This window comes from Athene noctua, chromosome 4 (assembly GCF_965140245.1).
Source record: "Athene noctua chromosome 4, bAthNoc1.hap1.1, whole genome shotgun sequence".
NCBI classification, from domain to species: domain Eukaryota; kingdom Metazoa; phylum Chordata; class Aves; order Strigiformes; family Strigidae; genus Athene; species Athene noctua.
In genome coordinates this window covers 35,173,669-35,195,999 of record NC_134040.1, presented here as the reverse complement: position 1 = coordinate 35,195,999, position 22,331 = coordinate 35,173,669, and the positions used below count along the sequence as shown (strand labels likewise).

Sequence of the window (22,331 nt, the reverse complement as noted above, 5' to 3'; positions counted from 1 at the left end):
CTTTTTGTAGTGAGGAGCAGTAATGTCTGTATATAGATGTGAACATATATAGATGTGTACATATATATATATATATGTACATACCTACACATCCATATACACACATATTTATACAAACACCTGTATTACTTGCAATGGCCTTGATGACTGCTTTTAGAAGAAGTACACTTTCAGATATCTGGTTTTATCATGCTTTTGAATAATATAGAAATATATCTAATTTTGTTATAATCTATTTGAAGGCAATAGCTCCTACAAATTCCTTGTATCCTCTGGACTGCTTTTATAACTGATATAAGTTATCCGAAACTTTGGGATGCATATATTTAAGATTTACATAATTTCATGCATGATAGATGTTAACCATTTAATACAAAACAGACAGCACTCAAATATTGTAACGATGAGCCCCAGCAGTATAGGAATCCATTCAAACTAGCACTAGTCATTATGTTTATCAGTTCGCTCAGTCTGTGTTTCTTCTGCAAGATATAACAGTGTAAACCTGAAGTCCACATTTAACTTTAGCAGAATTTACAGTAATAGAACTATTACAGTGATAATCTTATTCTCTGATATGCAGAAAAATGCATACATTTATAATGACTGATAGTACTTCTAAAAACACTTTAAAAGCACAAGTATAAAAATGGGTTTTGAAATTAATTTTTCTTATCTGAGATTCTGTCACAAAGCCTGTGCTTACTTGGATGACAAGTAATGCTTGATTTAATGTGAGACAAAAAAATTAAGATATGACTTTTCTTTTTCAATGTGTATAAAAAAACATCAGCATGTTTAATAACTCAAATTATGTTTAACAACTATATTAGAAAATGACTAGGTGAGAAAATGACCAAACTAAAAAACCAATTTACTATCAGCCCCCTGAGGAAAGAAAAATTATGGGGTGAGTATGGCTAACTGAACAGGATCATAACCTGGATACTCCTACAATAATTATTGAGCAGCATCTCATTTGGGTAACTTGTAAACAGAGACCTTATTTTATAGAGTTTTTTAAAGAAGAGGTTAAAAACTCCTTCTGCAAAGAACTGCCACTAAAATCTTGTTTGCTCCAAGCAAAATGTTCCAGTCTGTAGCAGGCTACTCAATTATTATTGTTTTCTTTCCCTTATGTACTGACAACCACTAATCGCCTGCATCCAGATATCATGACTGAAGTCTACACTGCCGACACCTCAGATATTTAGCTTTGAAGATTAATGAACATCAGACTATATCCAGCCTTTAGGACAGGGACCAGGCTGAAAGTCAAAGAACTTTAAATTTGATTACACAAAAATTACCCAGCAAATTTATTGATTTTCTTCCAAGGCAAACAACAATCTTTACAAGTACATGTTTAACTTTATACTCCCAAGCAATCAGTCCTAAGCATATATAGACAGCTTCCATTCACAAGTAATAAAAAATACACTGTTGGGTGAGAGAACTGAAAAGAACTGGTACAAGATATTTACATCTAAATGGACGCACACATGAATGCCTGCAAAACTAACTTCTTATAAATTCTCCTATCTTCCTGGCTGCACTGTGAACCAATGAAGTTAATATAGATACAATGATTTAAATCAGATGAAAGTATTGTTTAAATGTTAGGCATCATTCACATACCTACATACAGGTCCCTATACCATATAGGTACACATACATATTCCTATATGTGTATATTAATGCATACATACATGTATATACATGTGTGCCTATTTCTGTATGTATATATTCCCATAGGAAGCAGGCATCTGACACATTCAGTACACAAACAAATTAGATTACAGCTTTATAAATAACTGGGAAAAAAAAAAAGAGACCATTTAATTTACAAGCTATATCGATCTGTTCTAATATAAAAAAATAGCATGTTTAGAATTTTACTTACAATGCCATTAATACTCATGTAATTTTATACAATGCCAACTCAACATCTGCTCTTACACTATTTCTATAATCAGGATTTGTGATTTAATTTTTCAACAGCTGAAAATGAAAACTGCATGGAATACATCTGCTGTCTTTCTCTCAGTGGTCCTTCAAAGCAAATCCTACACTCAGGCTCTCAGCTTCTTCATTTTTTCACCTCTCTCTATAGAAGGAAAATATTTGCAAAGACAGACCCTACAGATTCAGTCGAGCTTTACCCTGGGCAGTGAAAGTGCACCTTGCTTTATCTCTCCTTACCAATGTTAATAAGAAGAATCTCTTCTGGAATTTTCTAATATTTTACAGCAGGGAAAATAAATTTCCCCTCTGAGCATCTTAAAGTGTATTTCATAACTTTACTTATGTGCTTTTGTAATGGGCTTAAAGATATTTAAGTATGCAACAACTTTTGCTTAACACATCACAGAAGCAGGAAATACTGAATTTTTTTAGGCAGTGGTTGGATAACAGTAGTGAGTCACACTCTGAGCCTTTGAAGCTACAAATAGATAGGGATGTTTGCTTTCATGCACCTTTTAATAATATTATCTTTTAGTAACTGAAGGACCAAGTGAAAAGGTTGCAAAAAATCCAGCAACTTCAATCATTTTATTCTAGCAAGTATCAGACAGATAGCCTAATTAAGATTTTTCCACTCAAAATGAAAGTGACTTGGTTGTGTCTGGCTGGGCTTTAAGCAAGTGCTATTTTATCTACTGGGAAACTGGATTTAGCTTAACTTCAATCTCAAGAACAATACTGGAATAGTCAAACATTATTCCCAAGCATTTAGAGAAAATATGAAAATATTATAGCCAACACCAATGCATCAAGAGCGAATGTCATCAAATCAATCTTCTATTTAAGTTAGTAAATTCTTTCTCACTGTCATACAACTTTCTTGTAAAGCATTAGGGGAGCATATCTCACCTGCAACCATAGTTAGATGAGTGCAAATTGCTTAGGAAATCCTATAGAGACACTGGTTATCAGTAGTTGATTGTCAGTGTGGAAAAAGGTACTTAGTGAGGTTCCACAGGTGCCTGTCCTAGGTCCAGTTTACTACTTGGTATTTTCATTAGGGATCTGAATTACAGGATAGAAAAATGCTTTTTAAATGTTCAAATGATACCAAACTAGCAAGAAGAGAAAGTGTGTTGAAGGACAACTTCAGAATTCAAAACAATATCTTTACAATTACCTGAAACCACCTACAAAACACAGGATGCTACTCAGGGCAAAAAGAAAGCAACGTATTGCATTTAGGCAGAACTAACTGGTGATCCCAGAATGGGGAACAGACTAGCTAGTTAACAATTCTTCAGAAAATAATTTAGTGATTACTGAAGGTCAGGAACTGAATAGGAGTATTCAATTTATGGTGAAACAAAGAATACAGATGTCATACATGAACGCAAATAAAAACACAGCTTGTAAGAAAAGTAATTCTTCTATTTCATCGATCATTGGTATGAACTCAAATTTTAAAACTGAATGCAGCTCTGGGTGTCGCAGGCAAGAAAGATGTGGCAACAGTTCAGGGGAAAACAATGTGAATGACCAGCAGTCTAGAAAATATGAGGAAATATTTAAAAAGGTGTGATGTTTCAGCTTTAAGAGAACATGGGGAAAACCAGGATGATAACCTTTCAATTGAAAAAAAAAAAAAAAAAGCAGCTTCAGGTTTTATGTTTTATGTCCAGGTTTTTGCTGGGAAATTAGGCCATCTTTCAAAACACACCCATTCTGTCAGACATTTACTGGAATCACACTATTTCCACAAAATATTTCAATTTCCGTGAATCTTCTTTTTTCTGAGAAAAGCCATTCTATTTGAGAAACCAGCCACAAGCTGAGCTCAAAGTTGGAATGGTTTCAACCCACAAAGTCAAGCTTAAAAACAAAAATGTAATGACTATACAAATCACATATATTTGAAGCAATGGTTAGGCATTCAGTGTGCTTTGGAATTGGAACTGGAAGATAGGTTTTATTCAGTTAATTGAGGCTCACTCATTGCTTGTCATCCCACAACATGAAAGAATTTTATATAAGCATAGGAAAACACCTTTTTTGTATCGAGACTGCTATACACACACATATACTCTGCCATGAAAGATAATGTATGTTCTTAAATATAGAAACAAGGTTCATCTTGATATAAGAAAGTAATATTTTTTACAATGAGAACAATCATTCACTGTAACAATCTCCCCAGGGATGTGGTAGAGTCCCCATCACTGGAGGTTTTCAAGATGCAATTGGACAGGGTGCTAAAACAATCTCATCCAGGCTCCTTTTCCCATGAAAGGTTGGACCATATGATTTTTAAATGTCCCTTCCAGCCTGGGCTGTTCTATGATTCTAGTTACTTCTGTTAATATCTTTTCTAATTTCAGAGACTCAGTTTGAGGATACAGATACATGAATGGAGAAATGGTGCTTGTGATAAGGTATAAATCTGAAGGAAACATCCATGTGGCAGTCACATACAAAGAGGGTGTCATTTTCAGCCAAGAGAAACAGAAGGTAGTTTTTAAAAAGAACACAGAAGTATAGGTTGTTTCATCCAAGTGTAAATTGGAGGCAGGATTAAACTGAATTACATGTTCATACACAAACTGGGTTGATTTAAAAGAGGTACCTACTGATACCATCCTGTTCAAACACCTGGGGCCTGAGGCAGCATTACTAGTCTCTTGCCAAAAACAAGCAAAAAGAACTAAGATCTAACCCAAAGAACCTCTGCACTAACCAAATACTTTCTTTAAACTTGTGTTTTGGTTTTCATCTGATGGAGTACTTTCAACTCTAGATGGATTGTCAAAGGAAAGAGGTCTGTGCATAATTATAGACCTCTTTGTCTTCCTATTTCTGCTCCAAAAATTAGAACTGCAACAGTTTAAAAACTTCTTTTAAGTTATGGTTGCAAATCAATTTTACATTGAAATACTGTGACCTGCAATGAAACATAAATTGTCAGATATGACTCTCTCAGTGCTGATACAATATAGCTTTATGATCTCAGTGACTTACCTTGTTCCTCACTGATGAGGCCCATATTTGCATGTGCTTGTGCCTCTCTTTTCCCGCCATCAATTTTTATTAGTTGAGCAGTGTTAAAGCATTGCTCATAAAAGTAATTACTTAACCATTTGTCCTCAGGGTCACTGAAACAATAGTAGGCCAAGTTAAGCTGGTTATCATACACTTCCTCATAGTGCCCTTTAAAAACAAAAATTACAATCAAAATGTTAGATTATCATCAGCTTTCAGAAATCTTACATATTACAGCAATAACCATACAATGAAAACTGAAGAGCTATTTATATTTCTATCACTCAAATACCATCAAGTTCTCCTTCATGTCCACTCAAAGAAATATGATAAGGGGAAAATGATAACCTTACCAATTAGGCAGAATTGAAAATTTATTTTAGCAAAACCACAATAAATTGCTCTCATTTCTATATTCAAAACCAAAATTCAGTTCAATAAAACATGCAAAACCTGGATAAGACTTTGGCTAGTCAAAAGAGAGAAGCTAGAGTGAGTAAAAAACCCACACAGTCAGTGCTGGAGAAGCATTTGTCTGAGACACTGAGACCCGAGAAGGCATCGGGACGTTTCAAAAGAGGTCTAAGGTAGCAACTGTGGTGATGGAGGTGAGGAACCAAATAGAACACTCTGCAGACACAATGCATTGATTCATACCGTTTTAAATGTTCAGAGTAAGACTAACAAGAAGGCCTTTGAGTTTTCATGTATATTCCCATTTTCAGTACCCTACCACTCTTAGAAAATAAGGACAAATTGAAATTTTACACCTTGCCCTGAAAAAGACAGATCACCAAGGTATTGCTTTCTGAACACAGGTGGAAAGCAGAGGAGAGTCAAAGTCATGTATCTCCTTTATGATCTGAAGAAAAAAAGACACATTTAGTCCCCACCCTTTATCATCTCAGACAGTTAAATGAACACAGACTATCCCTAAAATTTATAAAAGCACTGCAAGTCCCAAATCTAAGTAGTACCTCAAAATTATCAACAAATGTATTATTCACAATTTAAAAATCACAGAATGAGATCTTCTGTGGAATTAGAGTTCTTTCAGAAAAGTACCTTTTAAAAACAATCCACAAAAAATTCTTTTTTGATTATTCCAAAACCGTATTAATTTGGAGTAGATATCTAAAACTTATCTGACAATTCTTATCATACTGCTTCTCTCTCTAAGGGAATTTGAAACATATAATCCTTACATGACACTGAAGAATCTATGAGATAGTAAAGTATATCATGTTTCACATGCTATATGTTTCACATCTAAATTTATAGCTGGCTAAATTAAATTAATTTTCTTTCCAAACTCTGCTCATGGCAGATGTGAATGGGAATAATTAGCTAAAATTCCATTGCAGTTTTTGTGAGCTACTTACTGTGTTTATGGCTGTTAAATGAATGTAAGCCAAACAGCAAGTTCTTAAAAGAATTTTCATGTAGTTGGGTAAAGAAGGAGTTAAGAATCACAAGTGTTGAAGCAGGTGAGAGACTGTTTGGTTAAGCTAGATGTGTGAACAGAACTGCTTTGCTTTCAGGAGTTCTGCAATTTGTAAGCTTTGCTCAACAAAGAGAGAAAAGGGAGAAAAGAAAGAAAAAAATCTCTTACTCCTGGGTATGGAGTACCACACAGAAATCAACTGGGGGAAAAAAACTGCTTCAATACAGGCAAGGTCTCACTCAAAGTCCAGGTCTTTTCTAAGTGTTTTAAAACTAAGATACCATATCAAAATACTTTGATCAAAAGAAGCAGTTAAATTATCTTCTTTTGTATCTGCAGGAAGAATTGGGCAAAATCCAACTTTCAAAAAGGACTAATTTCTCAGCTGTGAGATCTATCATCTGTGTGAGTTACTTGCATTGTTTGACACAAGGAGCAGCAATTACTCAAAAAGTACTCCGAATGCATCACTAAACCGTACAAGAGAGTGTTTCCTCAGCCTCATCTCCAGCATGTTCTGTCTCAAAATTAAAAATGACAGATTACGTGTGGTCTAATAGGAAGTAATTTTCTCATTGTCTGTTGTCATGACTAAGTTCTTTGACTTCAGAACATCTTGATAAAGCCCTTCACTGTGTTGCACAACACCAAGAATTTATATTCTGTTTCCTGAAATAACTGTTACCACCTAATCACGTCTGCAGTCAAGAGGTTTATCTAGTATTTGTTTCTTCTTCATTTTTATCTATCTTGGCCATTTTGGAGAACATTGGCTGAATTTTCCCTACTTAAAATTTTCTGAAATCAAGCTGAAGTCTCTTTTCCCCATTCTTGAACACTCTCTGATTTTGTCTTTTGATTTACAGATTCATTCCTCCTCTTTAATGGTAAACAATACTTGTTGCTTGTGCTTTTTTATTTATTATTTTGCTTTCCTATTCATTTTCTCAAGAGTTTTTCCTCCATGAAGCAGTACCTCATATTTCTACCTTTTTAATAATTCCCTTTAAAACATATAAAATAATGATTTTTGAACAAGTTCATGTTATATACTTTTCCATTTCTAGTATTTTAAATAACACCCCTTCTAAGAAATAAGGTTTCACAATTTCTTTAGACTCATCAAAATAGAAATGCCCAAGAAATTACACCTGAGAGTATCAAAACTTTGATACAAATGATGAGATTATACCAAAATATACCAAAACTTCATCTTAAGTTTAGAAATTTGGCTTTGAGAGGAATAATTATCAATGTATAGACTTCATGTATTCCTATCAGAACATTCTTCATGGCTGTAAGTTTTCATGCCTTCTGTTCCTCCTCAAGGTTGAAAAAGTATCTCTTAGGTACCTCTTCAGAATATCTAGGAGTGTACACCATATGAAACTCATTCATATATTAGCAACCAGACTATTTTCACACAATAACTCATAAAATTAGAATTTCTAGTTTTATTTTTATATATATACAGTAGAAATTTATATTTCTAATCAGAAATTTAAAACATTCATACATTAGAAATTAGACTACTTTGGTACAATAAAGATCTCTGGGAATGATACTGAAATGGAAGTAACAGAACTGATTTAGGCTTAATATATTTATCTATCTGTATGTGCTTATATATATATCTAAGCATATTTATATGTATGTATAGATAAAAAAGTCAATAGTTGGGATTCATCAAACAAACCCAATTAGATACCAATATGGGTTACCTAGGATCCCTTTACACTCAATGAAAAAAACCCCAGATGCTTCTTGGCTGTGATTTATCTCATCCCAACTTAAACATCTATGGCAGCTCAAGGGAGCTGGAGTACCTGGAGCATGAAAGATTACCTGAAAAGGCAGAGGTTCACATGATGATTACAAGTACATAAACAAATAACCACATGAACAGAGAAATACAAAACCTAATTATAACCATTAACATAAAGACAACAATACACATTATATATAGATTGTAGCAAAGTGAAAATGAACTTAGAAGATACCAGAGGATACATACATTTACAATACAACAGTAAGGGGAAAGATAATTGGATTGTCATTGGGGTAGAACACTAGATACAGATTTGTTGCTGTTGAAATCTTTGCTACGAAGTATCAAGGCACTAATGCTACATAAAATTACGCAAATAACTTCACGTAGTGCCCTACAAATCTCGAGAGATGGAACTGACCTGAGGCAGACTATTGCTACTGCCACAGCTTTGATTGAATGAACTCTAATGTGACCCTCTGATGACTATCCTGCTGGTGAATAACAATGAGAAGTGCACAAAGACAACCGTTTCTCTGTAATTGTCTTGGACAGTGGCTGACCAGATAGGCTGGTCATAAAATAAACCCTAAATGATAGACTTTTAGAAGTTGTATTGTCTTCTGGATCCAAAGCGTGATTTACTAATCAAGAAATTAATTGAGATTATTCTGACAGGGGTAAAGCTAGCATGTCAGACTTAACAGAAGTGAACTTTTACCTCCCCAGGAGAAGAAAAATATTAGACTAGGTAAATACTATCTTCCATAAAATCTCCCACAGGCAGTTCATTGTTAAAGCTTTGACCTCTCTAATTTTGTATACAAAGTCCTCTACAACTGATAATAGAATATACATAAGACAAGTCATCTTTATATATCTGTCAATACAAAAAAAACCCCAAACTTCTTTGCACCACCTATCAGAGAGGGAATAATGGCACTGGAAGGTGATACTGAATGAACAGAAAGAGAAGTCTGAATCACATGAGCAACTGTAAAACGGTTCCTGCAAGACAAATTCCTGGTTTTAAGTAAGAAACAATGAAGAAACCACAGAGATAATGTTCAAAGGCTGATCCTGTTAATCTTTCAAAAATTACCTTAATTTCATAAAACATTGGAAGATAAATTCAGCTCTTCCAGAACATTTAAGTCAAAGGATTGTGAGAACACTGTAAAGATTAAATTCTACCCAAAATGGCAGCTACACAGAACAAACAGAACTTGATGAAGCAGATGGTGAGGCCTGATCATTTATAGATTTGCTCTTAACCGAAGAACTGAAGGAGGGTTAAGAACAGATCTTATGGGCAATTGTCTAACAGAACATCTTTTCAATGCAAAATTACCAAATTGAAGGCAGTAATATTTAATAAAAAACTAAGCAAAAAACAAATTAAAAGTCATGCTATGTTGTAGTATTTGTTTTATAGTATTTTTAGGTTTTTGTCATAGAATATACATTTCAGAAAATGGACTTCTTTCATTTTGTTTAATATTAATTTTAAAAAATATATTAGTTTCATTATCCTTTGCAATGGAAAACGACTCTGAAATCAGGTGTCTATGCACAAAATAAAGTATCCCTATCAAATCTCACCAAGATCTTTTTGTTAAACAGATTTTTAAAAAAATCCCATTGACTTGAGCTTAAACATTAAACCTCATATATTAAACACATACAGTATTTCCTCCTCTTCATCAGGATCTCTTCAGGTGCATCTCAACTGTCAAGTAGGATCTCTCCTTATTATGCTCAAGCTATAGTCCCTGACTGGCCCACTGAACAATATATTTGTTTGTTCCCGTCTCTTCTCGTGAACTGGCAAGCAAAGGCACACATGGAACAGAAGATCATTCAGATCCATGGTCTTCATGTTTTTTGTGTTTAGCTAGGAAACTACTAAGTAGTGCAATGCACAGGGATAGTGAGGTGAAATTTGAGTATGACAGTCCCAACAGAGCCAAGATGAGAGAAGAAAAACTTATAGAAGATCTGCAAGCTATGTTAGTGTGATTTAAGTACAACTGCTGCCACATCTGTATGATGTCCTTTGTGACAGGATGTTGTGGAAGAAAGGAAGAGAAGTACAGAAATTGTCTTTACAGAAAAGATGAAAACAACATCATGAAGACATCCTGACTTGGTATTTTCCGTGAAGAAGAAAAGAGAGAGGCTGTTGTTCTTGTTAATGGAAAATATAACTTGTACCTATTTTTGAAATACAGGTATCAGAAAGACATTTTTCAACATCCATTTATGGCTCAATATTTTCCACTCAGAAAACCACCAGTCAGCCATTTGTTCCTGCCAGATGAAGGCCATATGGAAACTTTTCAACAGCTGGTAACACTCTTCTGCCAGTTCAGTTAGTTGTTTTTAGCAAGTATGACTTGATTATAACTGACCATTCACTCTTGAAGACATATAAAGCAGTGGCCTAAGATGAATTAAGTCACTAGGTGTCATTTCTGATGTCAGAATGAGACGCCATTAATCCTGGAAGTTTCATTTTTCTTTTGCCAGAGAGATCAATACGAGTGACTTAGTAGCAAGAGAGCTGATGCTGTGAAAATTCACCCACAAAGACTGAGCATGGAGGCTGTGGGGCCAAAAAGATACATGAACAATAATAGAATATGGTGTTGCAATTGATTTATTTCCACCTGGATCCATGCATGGCAAAAAAATCAGTCCCATTTGCTTGTTCAGGACAATCATGCCTCTACACTGACAAGTAGAGGACCAGCCAATCGTTCCTTTTTCCAGAAAGTTTACCCATAAGCTGAACTCACACGCCAATGAAGAAAGGTTGCTGTGGGTTAGCGTGTTGACACTATCATGTTTCAGGCAGAGTCTCTTGTTTCCTAGATATCATGAGACAGAATGCACACTGAGCACACTCCTCCCAACACTGCTAGGTACATAAGGGGAATATGTTCAATGAAAGTAAAATATACACAAAGACAGTAAGGAAACAGTCAGGATATAGTTTTGCCAAGTAAGGATAAAGCTATCTAATGATTATGATATAAGGCAATTAACTGGTAGTGTGGGACACTAAAGTGGAACTCCAAGCCACTGCAATGAAAACACACTAGTGAAATTTTCTAAGAAATACCACTTCTGTGGAAGTCAATAGTAGTTCTACAGTTGCTATATTTGGAGAAGGCTTGGCTTCTTTCCTGGGCAGAATCACTTCACTTTTTGTAAGACAATTACAAAACCAATAAACTCCTCCATCGGTCTCTAGGAACTGTTGCATTTTTCCTGTGGTAAAATATTAAGTAGAGAATGACAAACCTGCTTAGAAAATGAAACAGTTCCTCCCCCCAGTCCCCCAAAACCAAACAAAACTATGCCTCCTCCAAGCAAACATTAAAAGAGGTTTTTGCATGTTTGTATTTTTTCTTTTTTAATGCATAACTTCTTTTCCTCTTTTTTTTTTTTTTTTTTTTTTTTTCTTCCAAAATAGCATGGGTAATGTGGTTATTGCAATGTTTCTAGCTCAGCCTAAGGCGTAAGTGTGAAATCTTACAGGAAAGCTTTCCACTGTGAAATGCCTAACTCTGTTTTCAACCTTAAGTACTTCAGACAAAGAAAGATTTTCCAATGCAAACACATCAAATACTCATGCTTTCTTCATAGACTTTATGAAAAGTCATCTTTTACAACAACAACAAAGGATAACTCATACTGTCAAAAGTTTTCTCTACACTGAAATGAGGAAAAAAGAGCCAAGTTAGTACTTCCTTCTCATTGTGTATGCCTGGTATTGTCTAGAAGAACGGTTAGCAGCCTGTAGCACATGCAGAGATTCAGCATTTAGCATACCACAAACAGGGCCAGGAACCAGGAGCAGGTGGAATCTGAGAGAGGCAACAGCTTTTAGGTCTTAACTCCTACTGTCCAGCAGCTATCCCAATGATCAGCTAATAAGCAGCGTCTCACCCCTTTGCAACACGCTCATACCCAAGCACAGGTTCTGTGCGCTGGCTTTGGCACAGTGAACACAGTGATCTGCTGCTGTAGTGCTGAGTGCTCAATACATGTTGCAGCCACTGAACTGTGGCATTTTCCATGGTTTTGCTCCCCTGCTCTGCCAAAGTAGAGCCAATGGCTGAGACATCTCTTCCTCTAGTTGTTCTTGAGCTGTAACTTGCCTTGCATTCCCTTCAACTTGTACAATACAAGTAAACCAGCTCACTGATCATACCAGCTCCTCGAGGCCCCTGCTAGTCCTAGGTAAGGATTCAGTTAGGGTTCAAGCTTACATTTAATATGTAATTCAGTAATTCAGATGTAATCTGAAGAGCAACACTTTCCAAGTCCTTCTGAAATAATACTGGGACTGGTGACCTCAAATTTCACAAAAAACAAATTTGGCATGCTATCACTGAGAGTCTGGCCTTAGTCTAAAACACATGATTGATGCTTTACAGTATAATCTGCATATTGTCAATCATTATTCTGGTAGGCTCAGTGCTAACTAACTAAATAAAAGTAACTACACAATACTTTGATGAGATGATTCAAAGAAGTGGCTTAGTCTAATGAGTGTACAGACCCAAGTAAATTTAGCAATGCATTTTTAAAAAAATAAGACAGACTGTAGGAGCCAAGCAGAGGTTTAAAGATTCAGTTACATTCATATGGTAAAATCTGTGCAAATACCAGTTTAAAGATTTTAATTTCACTTTTAAATATTTTTATCTGAGGAACAGCAACATTACCACTATACCAGGCACACATTACACTGGATGCTGTTCAAAAAATCCAAAATATGAGTAAAATACTTGGATTTCCTTTGTTCCTACTTCTTTCCCATGACCCACCCAAACATACAGAGATATAGAGTCAAATTTTGTCTGGGTCTTAGACAGACAAAAAGAGTTCTATTTAGTTGGCACAGTTCTGCAGGGTATGGTCATCACTTGTTCACAAGGTGTCAGCAGCCAAAGGATATTTGATTAGCAACCCTCAGTGTCAGACAAGGATGGACTGCATCTTCAAACTCTCCCTCCTGCTAACTCTCAGAGTAGTACTGTGTAGGGGTTTGGGAGCTATGACTCTTCAAAGGGATAGCAACATCAACCTGCCAGCACTGTATTCCACCTTTCGAGGACAGCTATAACTTTAAGTGAAATTACTCTGACCAGTACAATCATGTGGACAAGCAGGCAATCAGGTAGGCCATTCCACAGCCTCAAAACTTTACTTTTGAAAAAAACCCCAGTGTTTTCATACACATGCCAAGAAAGAACTCTATAGAGCAAATACTGAACTATGTAGTTACATTGCTTTAGCATTTATCCTGCATTCTTCTGTAAAAAACCCTACAACTATTCATATTTAAACTTTTGTTTTGTTTTTTTTAAGCTACTGAGACCTGAACTAGTAAAAAGAGAGGTTATTCCATGATAATGAAGGAAGATCAAGGAATAATTAGAAACAACTCAATTTTTAAGTCAGAAATATTTATACTATTTGCATCAAAAAAGACCAAATATAAATGCAGTCAAGTATTGCCAATATTTCTGACTGGTTTTGGGATAATGCTGTACCTAGGGCAAAATAACTCTGTCAGCTATTTTTCTGAAAAGCTTCAAGGATTAATGCTATCTCTCTCTGTTTAAATACTTGGGAGGTATTCAAATATAACAACAATGAGTTTAAGTTGGACAGAAAAAAACCTACATTTTCTTTGCACACAGTATAATATCAGTAATAGCCCATTAAAAAAAAAAAAAAAGACAACTCCTGTATGATTCGAAGTTCAATCAAAACGCTCAACTAGCAAATTAAAACAGAGAGGACACAGTATATGTTAAAGGTGAATGGTCTGTACAATGTAACACTGCTAAATGTCACTATTTTCTAACCTAGCAGTAAATAAAATAATTGTGCTTTGATATCAGCCTCCACATTGTGATGGATGGCACCGATTCTGTTCAAACAAACAATTTATGTCCAGCATTATAGTGTCCTATAAGTACAAGCTATCAAAAAAAGAGAAAATATTAGCATATTCTACCAATAAATATGGGAACTGAATAAATACCTAGCTTTCTCTGTGCACTACAATAACAACCATAAAACTAAACTTAGGAGCAGCAGTTCTAAGCTATATTCACAACTAAGACAGCAACACTCTATGATACAAAAATATCAGGTGAGAAAAATTAAATAGCAAATAAGGAAATGATTTACTAACATAGTGAGGTTTTGTTTTCCACTTAGCACTTCAGGTTCAAAACTGATCTCTTCATGAGGCTTAAATTAAGCCAAAAACTTTGAAGTCATGAAGATTTTTTTTTCTGAATTTATACATGCTATCTCCTCTTTAACACAATGGCTAGCTCAGGACACCACACCTGAAACAGATAAACTTTCAGCTAGTCCAGTATTAGTGACATCAGCCACACTGTAAAAGTCTCACAATTTGCAGCCCCAAATGTTACTCTCAGCCTTTTAAGCTTGAACTGTGGTCGCTGAAGAGCAAATGCAGGTCAGCTGCTGTTGGGACTGCTACATCATGGTAAATTCCAGCTGAGGTGAACTGCTGAACACTTCTTAAATGGTGTCAACTAGAGTTGTCAGGAGATCATAAACCAGAGCCCCAAGCAATTTGATTAGAATCAAGGAGTAACTGGATTAGCAGAACTACTGAATTAGTATTTGATGAGCTGTATAATTCATGTGTTATCTTCACAGCACTACTAGCTCTAACACCTGCAACATGAATTAGCATCCACCCCTTCATGTGCCAGGTGACTCAAGTCTCACTTAATACAAATAAGAAATTTGTGCAATAAGAGATTTGTTTGCACTGAAACTGGTGAAAAAAAATCAAAACTGATTATACCTTGATCTAGCAATTCAGTGAAGGTGCTTGCCAACAATATTGGCACAGTGTCATTATTTTCTCATCTTCCATTTTAACAGGCAAGGTCGGGATATATTCTCTCCTAGAGGCAAGATACAATCAGTCAGACAACTGATGGTATCTTGTCTATGAGAGGTGAAAGACTTTTAGAGCCCAGCACACAAAGATTGCTGGGTTTGGTGAGGGACAGGGCCCCTGCCTTTTGTCGGGCAGAAACTGCACAGTCAGCAGCATCTTGACTCTCTGGGAGTGCATTTGCCAGTGCTGTTGTCACAGATCAGTTTGTAACACTGAAAAAAATCATGCACTGGAGGAAGGCAAAATGCTCTCCTCAAGCAGCTGCAGGAAGCAGGCCCATCAAGATAAGCCATATCTACTACTTTTTGAACATCAAAGGGTTGGCAGCATGTTTCTGTCAGGGCAGTCTGAGCACAAAACTTCTCTCGTACTCCTGCAAGCTACAGGGGTGCCCATTCAGGTTTTAGTCATACTCCAGACAAATCTGAAGATTCCTTCCAATCATGGGCTGGCTAGACTTCCTGCCTAGAATTACAGTGAATTAAATAAACACACTCAACTTTTGGCTTTCATAGTAAATAAAAAAAAAATGTTCATTTAAACTGTTTATTTTAGAAGTGCTGGAAGGGTGTTTTTGCTGTTCCTTTTATAAATGAAGTTGTCTGTTTCTCAATTTCAGTCAGAAAGCTTAGGTGCCAAAATCACAAACTTTATGGTAGATTTTCTTATTTGTAATGATCAAAATGCAACTTGAAACAAGACAAATATAGTGAAATCAGCTCAGCCATGAAATGGGATTGCAGTTAGAGCTTTATCTGCCTTCATCCCTAAAATTATTCCAAAGGAGGAAGACGGAGTACATTACGTTACTATTTATAGTAAAAGGAAATGATAAATATGAGAACTTAGTAAATAGAAGGCAAAGAGAAAATACAGTAATTTGGAGTTATGTCTCCACTAATACCTAGTAATTCACAGGTGGCATGTTACATCTGTGTGTTGTATTTTATTTGACATGTTCACAATCCTTTTTAAGTCAGTCACAAATCCAAACACAGTTAGCAGACAGGGTATTTAATAAAATCAGATTTATAAAACTATTATTGTGTGAAAGAGCATTTCACCTATTAGATTTTTCTAATACAAAACCAGCTACTCAAATCAATAGAGAAAGAAAACCAGTAAATAATGAAACTATGAAAAATAACTGAGATGTTATCAAAGCTATAAATACATCAAACATTTCTGATGATATCATAATGCACTTTACATGTTTTCTCTTCACAAAACCTCTCCCAATAGCTGCAGTTACTAATCATATATTCCATAAATACAGCTTAGCTGACTAAGGCTGAAATGTGCTAAGATGCAGTAACGTTTCAAATTCATACATGAAACAATTTGGAAGCTTCCCCCAGGCATTTGTGACTGCGGCTCCCGCTGCTGTGCTACCCACAATCCCCCCATTTACCTGCTCGCTGGGCTGCCTCAGCCCTGGTCAGGAAGTGGCAAAGCTGATGCAGCTTATCAGGCTGCTCCTCCAGGGACTTCTGCTGCCATATGGCTGACCCAGGCCCTGCAGCCTCCCTCAAGGCATTCCACTTCTGTATCAGAGCGAAGAGCTCGGAGAAGGACTCGTGATAACCCTGTCGCAGCATGTCTATGCAGATGTTCTTCTTGTACGAATTCCTGTTACTGGGAATAAGAAAGAGAGATTTTAAGCCTTTAAACCTGTATTCTGTTCGTCACCTTACCAAATAAGTACAGATAACTAAAACGGCTTTAAGAAGAGACCTCTGCAGTTCAGCAGCCAGGAACGGATTTTTTCCTCCCTCCCGCGTAAAAAGCGTTCTGCTAAAATACAATTATGAATGTCATACCCTAGGGAAGTAAATATGGCAACACTGAGTAAATACCAATAGATACATTGAAAATGTGTTAAATATATACTGGTATTCTTTAGCTGGCATTGGTAAAAAAGGCTGACTGATGGGAAAACACACACACCCCCCCCCACCCCCCCCCACCCCCCCCCATGTTTACATTAGTTCATGAAAATACAATGAACTCTTAGTTTGCTTTAAAACAGTACACAGGGAAAAATGAGGCACATTCCACATGTCAAAACAATGTATATGTTAAATAGTTTTGCTGTAGGATATGATGGCTTGGTTTAAAACGTCAAACAAATGCTATGCCAGAAACATAATCATTAGATATTATTTTGCTTCTCTTTAGCATATAACTTCAGCTGGGACTGGTTTACTGATGAAAAAGTTTGATAATTTCTCCTTAATTTTCAAATCAAATGATGCAAGGATGAATTTATATCAAAGTTATCTCATTCATAGACTCCTATAAGATATACTTATCAAAAAGTTGTGTAATCAAATAGTCTCAAGAGGTAATATATCTTTTGAGGTATTATTTATGGAAATAATAAAAATATTTCTTTTATGTGGCATGAAACAATCATTGCATCCTATCCTGGAAAAAAACTATGACTCCAGTGGGACTGCCTGCAACACTCAAGCACATATGTAAAGGTTTGCAGGCATAGGTATCTAGTGTGAGAAAACAAACCTTTGTCCCAGTAAAACGGCAAGGACACAGATGTGTTAATTTGATTTTGTATATCTCATTAAGTTTCCAAACTGCTTTCAAGACTGTCTTTTTAGATTAAAATCCATTTAACTTCAAATTCTCAGCAGCTTTAGAATATGGAATTCTGAAAACTGATATTTACAGTGTATGTAATAAATTCAGATGACCTCATTCTAAACAATAGCTTAATGAGACTCATACTTCAGCCTAAAAAAAGCTACCGCAGTTCTTTAACAATGCCGATAAGATGGAAGTGATGCAAAAAACTTCTTAGCTAGATGCCAATGAAATGAACAGTAACATGAGATGTAAGAAGTAATCTGCATTACTTCATATTTGATTAAAATAAAATCTATTAATTACTACACAGATGTACATTAATCCTTCATATGTATTTTTTACATTTCAGCCGCAAAACCGAACAGAAAAATATCACAAAATCCTGACATGATTTAGACTAGACAGTACTGAATTTATGTTTAATATATAAATGGGTGGCTTTTGAGATTGAAAAGCACACATTGTTCACACAGACAAGGGAAAATATATGCTATTCTGTACCAGACAACATTCACAACATTTATCTTTAAAAAGTGAATGAGAAATATCTTTAAACATTTAAATTTTAATTTGCCAGAATATGCGATATTTGTCATATATCAGATGTAAAATATATAGATTAAAAATACTATTAAAATATTATGTTAATACAGTACAATGTATATGGAATGTTTTCTTTTTTCTGTTTTAAACTTCTCTCTAACTAAAAGGAAATTGAAGAGTATAGGTAAAAAATTTCTACCAACTTCCAAAGGGCCTAGGACTGAATCCTGCAGTAATATAGCTCAGAGCGGTGGAATAACAATCTGTATAGCAGACACAAATACATGCATATTTATTTATATAATGTGATCTATATATGTGTACATGTGCGCGTGCATTAGATCATTAGATGTGTTGGAAGTAGACAAGAAAGTACTGCTAAAAGGTCTTAACAGTGACTAAACAAAACATCATTCAATTAATTTTTAACACCCACTGCATATGCATTGAACACAGCACCAATGTTTGTATAGATAGAAAAACTGTGTCCATATAACATGTTATTTCCTGTAGACTGATGCATTTTACTTGAAGTCAAAGCACGTTTTCCCCACAAGACAGCACTATTAGCAAACCAATAGAGGAAAACAAAACATATGGTAAAATAGGTCAGTTTTAAAAATGAGTGTCAATATTCTTTTAATAAATCCTGTCCAAATTAATAAAGAAATTGAAATAATGCTGAAGAAATCATATGGTACAGAGCACATTTTTTTCTTAGGCAATAATACCTGATTTTAACTCACAAGCAATGAAGATATCTACAGTATAACCATTCAGATTTTAGAGGCATAAAAAGTTATCTCTCAGTTATAATTAAAACCAGAAAATACACAAAGTGCAAAATAATAATACTATTGTTTCCTTAAGTTTCTGCAATATTTAAGCCACAAGTGACTGATCACATACAAACAATAAAATAGGGCTAGAAATTAATTATATTATGGGGATGAATGGTATTCGTCACACTCGAGAGCTTGACGAATTTTGCAATAAATTCTGAAATTGTCAGTTATCAAAGTGTTTCCAGATGAAAATGCCGGTGTCCTTTTTTCCCAATAAAAATTAGAGTAGTGTGTGTGACAGAAGTAAACTTCTAATATCTTGAGATAAACTAAAATCCTCGAGATCCTTGTCATACTGTGTTTTATGATGGCCTGCAGCACGTAAAATGAGAGGCTAAATGGAACACCTCATCTTTCACATAACCGAAGATTATTTCTAATATCAATATCAAAAACTGACACCTAATTAAATGTACATGACTTGTTTTATAAAATTCAACTGCTAATGGTATGTTTCTACTACATTAAAAAACTAGTTTACACTAAACCTTTTGAGACTTACTACCTAATAAATGATGATAGATTATTAAACAAGCAAGTTTGTTTTTCTGCACTGCGTCCACGCCGATTTTAGGTTTCCTTTGAACAATTCCGTTACTCGGAGAAGCCGAATGAAGACAGACCGGCCTTTAATTTGGTTGGAGACGTTCAAGAGGTTTAATGGTCTCTGGGGGCATCTACTGGAAATGTGGAAAACTGCAGCCAGGACATGTTAATCACACAGCTGTCAGTGCAGAACAAAGGGACCCGCACGGATTAAACGCCGGGCGCGCAGCACCGCGGGCAAACGCGGAGGAGAAGCTCGGAGTGGCGCTTCTTGTGCGGCCGCTGAACTCGCCTTACGCGGCGCCACCAAAGCCCAGCGCCAGAAACAGGCAAAGGCTGCCTGCAGGCACTTAAACTACTCGAGTTAGAATGAGCAGGCGGCTGTGAAACGTTGGTTGTGTTTAATTTTAAAATTGAACCGTGCTATGAATATAAACCTAAAGTCCTCGTTCCCCTCTGGACGATCATAGGTGCATGCTAGAAGAAAAAGATTCCAGATGGATTTTTTAAAAATAAATTATTTTTTTATTAAATCTGGAGCATACCTACGTATTTTTGGTTAAAACAAAAATACCAGTCAATCTGTTTTTAATTTAAAGCAGATTTGTTGTGGGTTTTTTTAAGCCAGGAAGTTCAACAGCCAAAAATCATAATACTTAACACAATCAGAGACGATGCTGAGAATCCAATCTTCCTCTGACTATACACTCATCACTGAAACCCTGTTGATGTTGCACCGTGTTTATTTACAGGGGTCAGGCAAAACAGTGAAATGAGGTCCCCTTAGTGGATCCGGTCGGGGTGTCATGCATTTGTCCTACGTCAGCAGTCAGGTCCATGCAGAATTTTATGCATGAGTTGCTGGAAATTCCGTGTGATTCTCTGTGTGTGTCATGGGGGTGGGGGTGTCATAAGAATTTTTAGCACCAAATAAATAACCACCAAAAGTTAAAGTTGCCATTTTACTGATACCATGTTCTAGATGACGATCTCATGCAGTACAATATCACATGGGTGGAAGCAGCTTTTTATTGAATGGGGATCTGCAAGCTTGAAAAGGCACTGCTATTGTTAACACTGTGTTTTAAGTGTACCTGCATATTGCTACAGGCATTTTACTTTCCTTAAACTATACAGATACTTATGTAATTTTCTTATATGGATTTATTTTATTATCATTGTTATTCTAAATCAATCAAGAGCCATGCTGAGGAATCACAGAAACATGACTCTAATCTGCCTTTACCCGTGCAAACCCCATAAATACTAACTTTCAGTGAAGCTAATTAAATTACAACTTTTGTGCAATCTCAAGGACCTTCCTATGTTAGGGTATTGTACAAGACTCTTAGGCAATGGTGTGAGATCAGGACAGTACTATACTACATTCCCTTTAATTTATAATCCTGCACAACAAAGCTATTTGCATTCTACCCTTTACACTGAAAGAGAGAGAAGAAAAAATTAAATTAAGAGGCCAAGAGTCAGATACTGGTGTTAGAAATAATCAAAATTGTCTTTATAGCATAACAATTATTTATCATGAGCTTAATTCTCCATGCCTCCTGTCTGGTATGGTCAATTACAGACATGCAAAATAAGTGCAAAAGTCTACTATTTTCAGCTGACAGATTTTTTTTTTTTTTTTTTTTTTTTAGTATCAGGGTTCATATCTTTAGATTTTGTAGGATTTAATTAGTACTATAGGTTAATGCCAGCTGCTGATTACAGTACAAGTGTGCTGTAGCAATCCCATTTTGTAAGGCACAAAAAGGCATGGATTAAACAACGATAGTGTATAAAATATTAAAATGTACTTCCAGTGTAAAATAATTACTCTCACAATTATTACAATGTTTAAAAACTGTATTCAGATAGGTTTCATCCACTTGGGATTTCCTTCTGCAGTTGGCAAGTCAATGACTGATATAAACGCCTTAGATAAGGATCACAAAATTATGAAAAAATAATAGATATTTTTGCTTAAGTTTATTTAAACAAATACATTTTATTTCTTCCCCCACATTTCCTGTCTATAAATCTACAAGAAAATGAAAATTACATCAAGTATGTGAATACTTAGCTACTTTCTGTATATGCAAACAAAGCATAAACAAGAAGATGACAATTTCCTCACTAAAATCTGAAAAAGATATGCATTAAGTAAAAACAGATATACTATATAGAACACTAAACGGTCAAGCAAGCTGTAAGAATTTATAACTCCAGGCTGTTCTGCCTAAGAATAGAAAGAGGAATTATTATTTAGTTATAGCTGAACAGTCAAAAACCATAACATCTTTGCAACACCGTTAGTGACCCACATCTAAAATATAGGTGAAACTTCTGCAGGGTCTTGTTGAATACAAAAAGCACTTATGCAAATACTTGGTAAATATGGAACCTGAAGATTTGGCTATTGCATTCAGTGATGCTATGACCCAGGTTACGGTGGTATAAAACCATGTACTTGCACTGCTGAAATCTACACTGTCATGTGTCTGGGCTGCAGTCCAACAAAGTTAGGTACATAGCTAACTTGAAAATATATCTGAATTGTCTGAGTAGTTGAGTTCCGTGTGAAAATTTATATACATAAGTACTTTGGTGAGT

The 22,331-nt window shown here is 35.5% G+C and overlaps 1 protein-coding gene across 1 annotated transcript in view; it reads right to left on the bottom strand.

Moving 5' to 3' along the window:
• Positions 1-22,331, bottom strand: part of TTC29 (tetratricopeptide repeat domain 29) — a 139,890-nt gene that overhangs the window by 98,929 nt on the left and 18,630 nt on the right. The window contains exons 3-4 of the mRNA XM_074903860.1: positions 16,592-16,815; positions 4,981-5,169 (exon numbers count right to left, since the gene is read on the bottom strand). Of these exons, the coding sequence (XP_074759961.1) occupies positions 4,981-5,169; positions 16,592-16,815 (413 nt within the window). The remainder of the gene's footprint in view (positions 1-4,980; positions 5,170-16,591; positions 16,816-22,331) is intronic.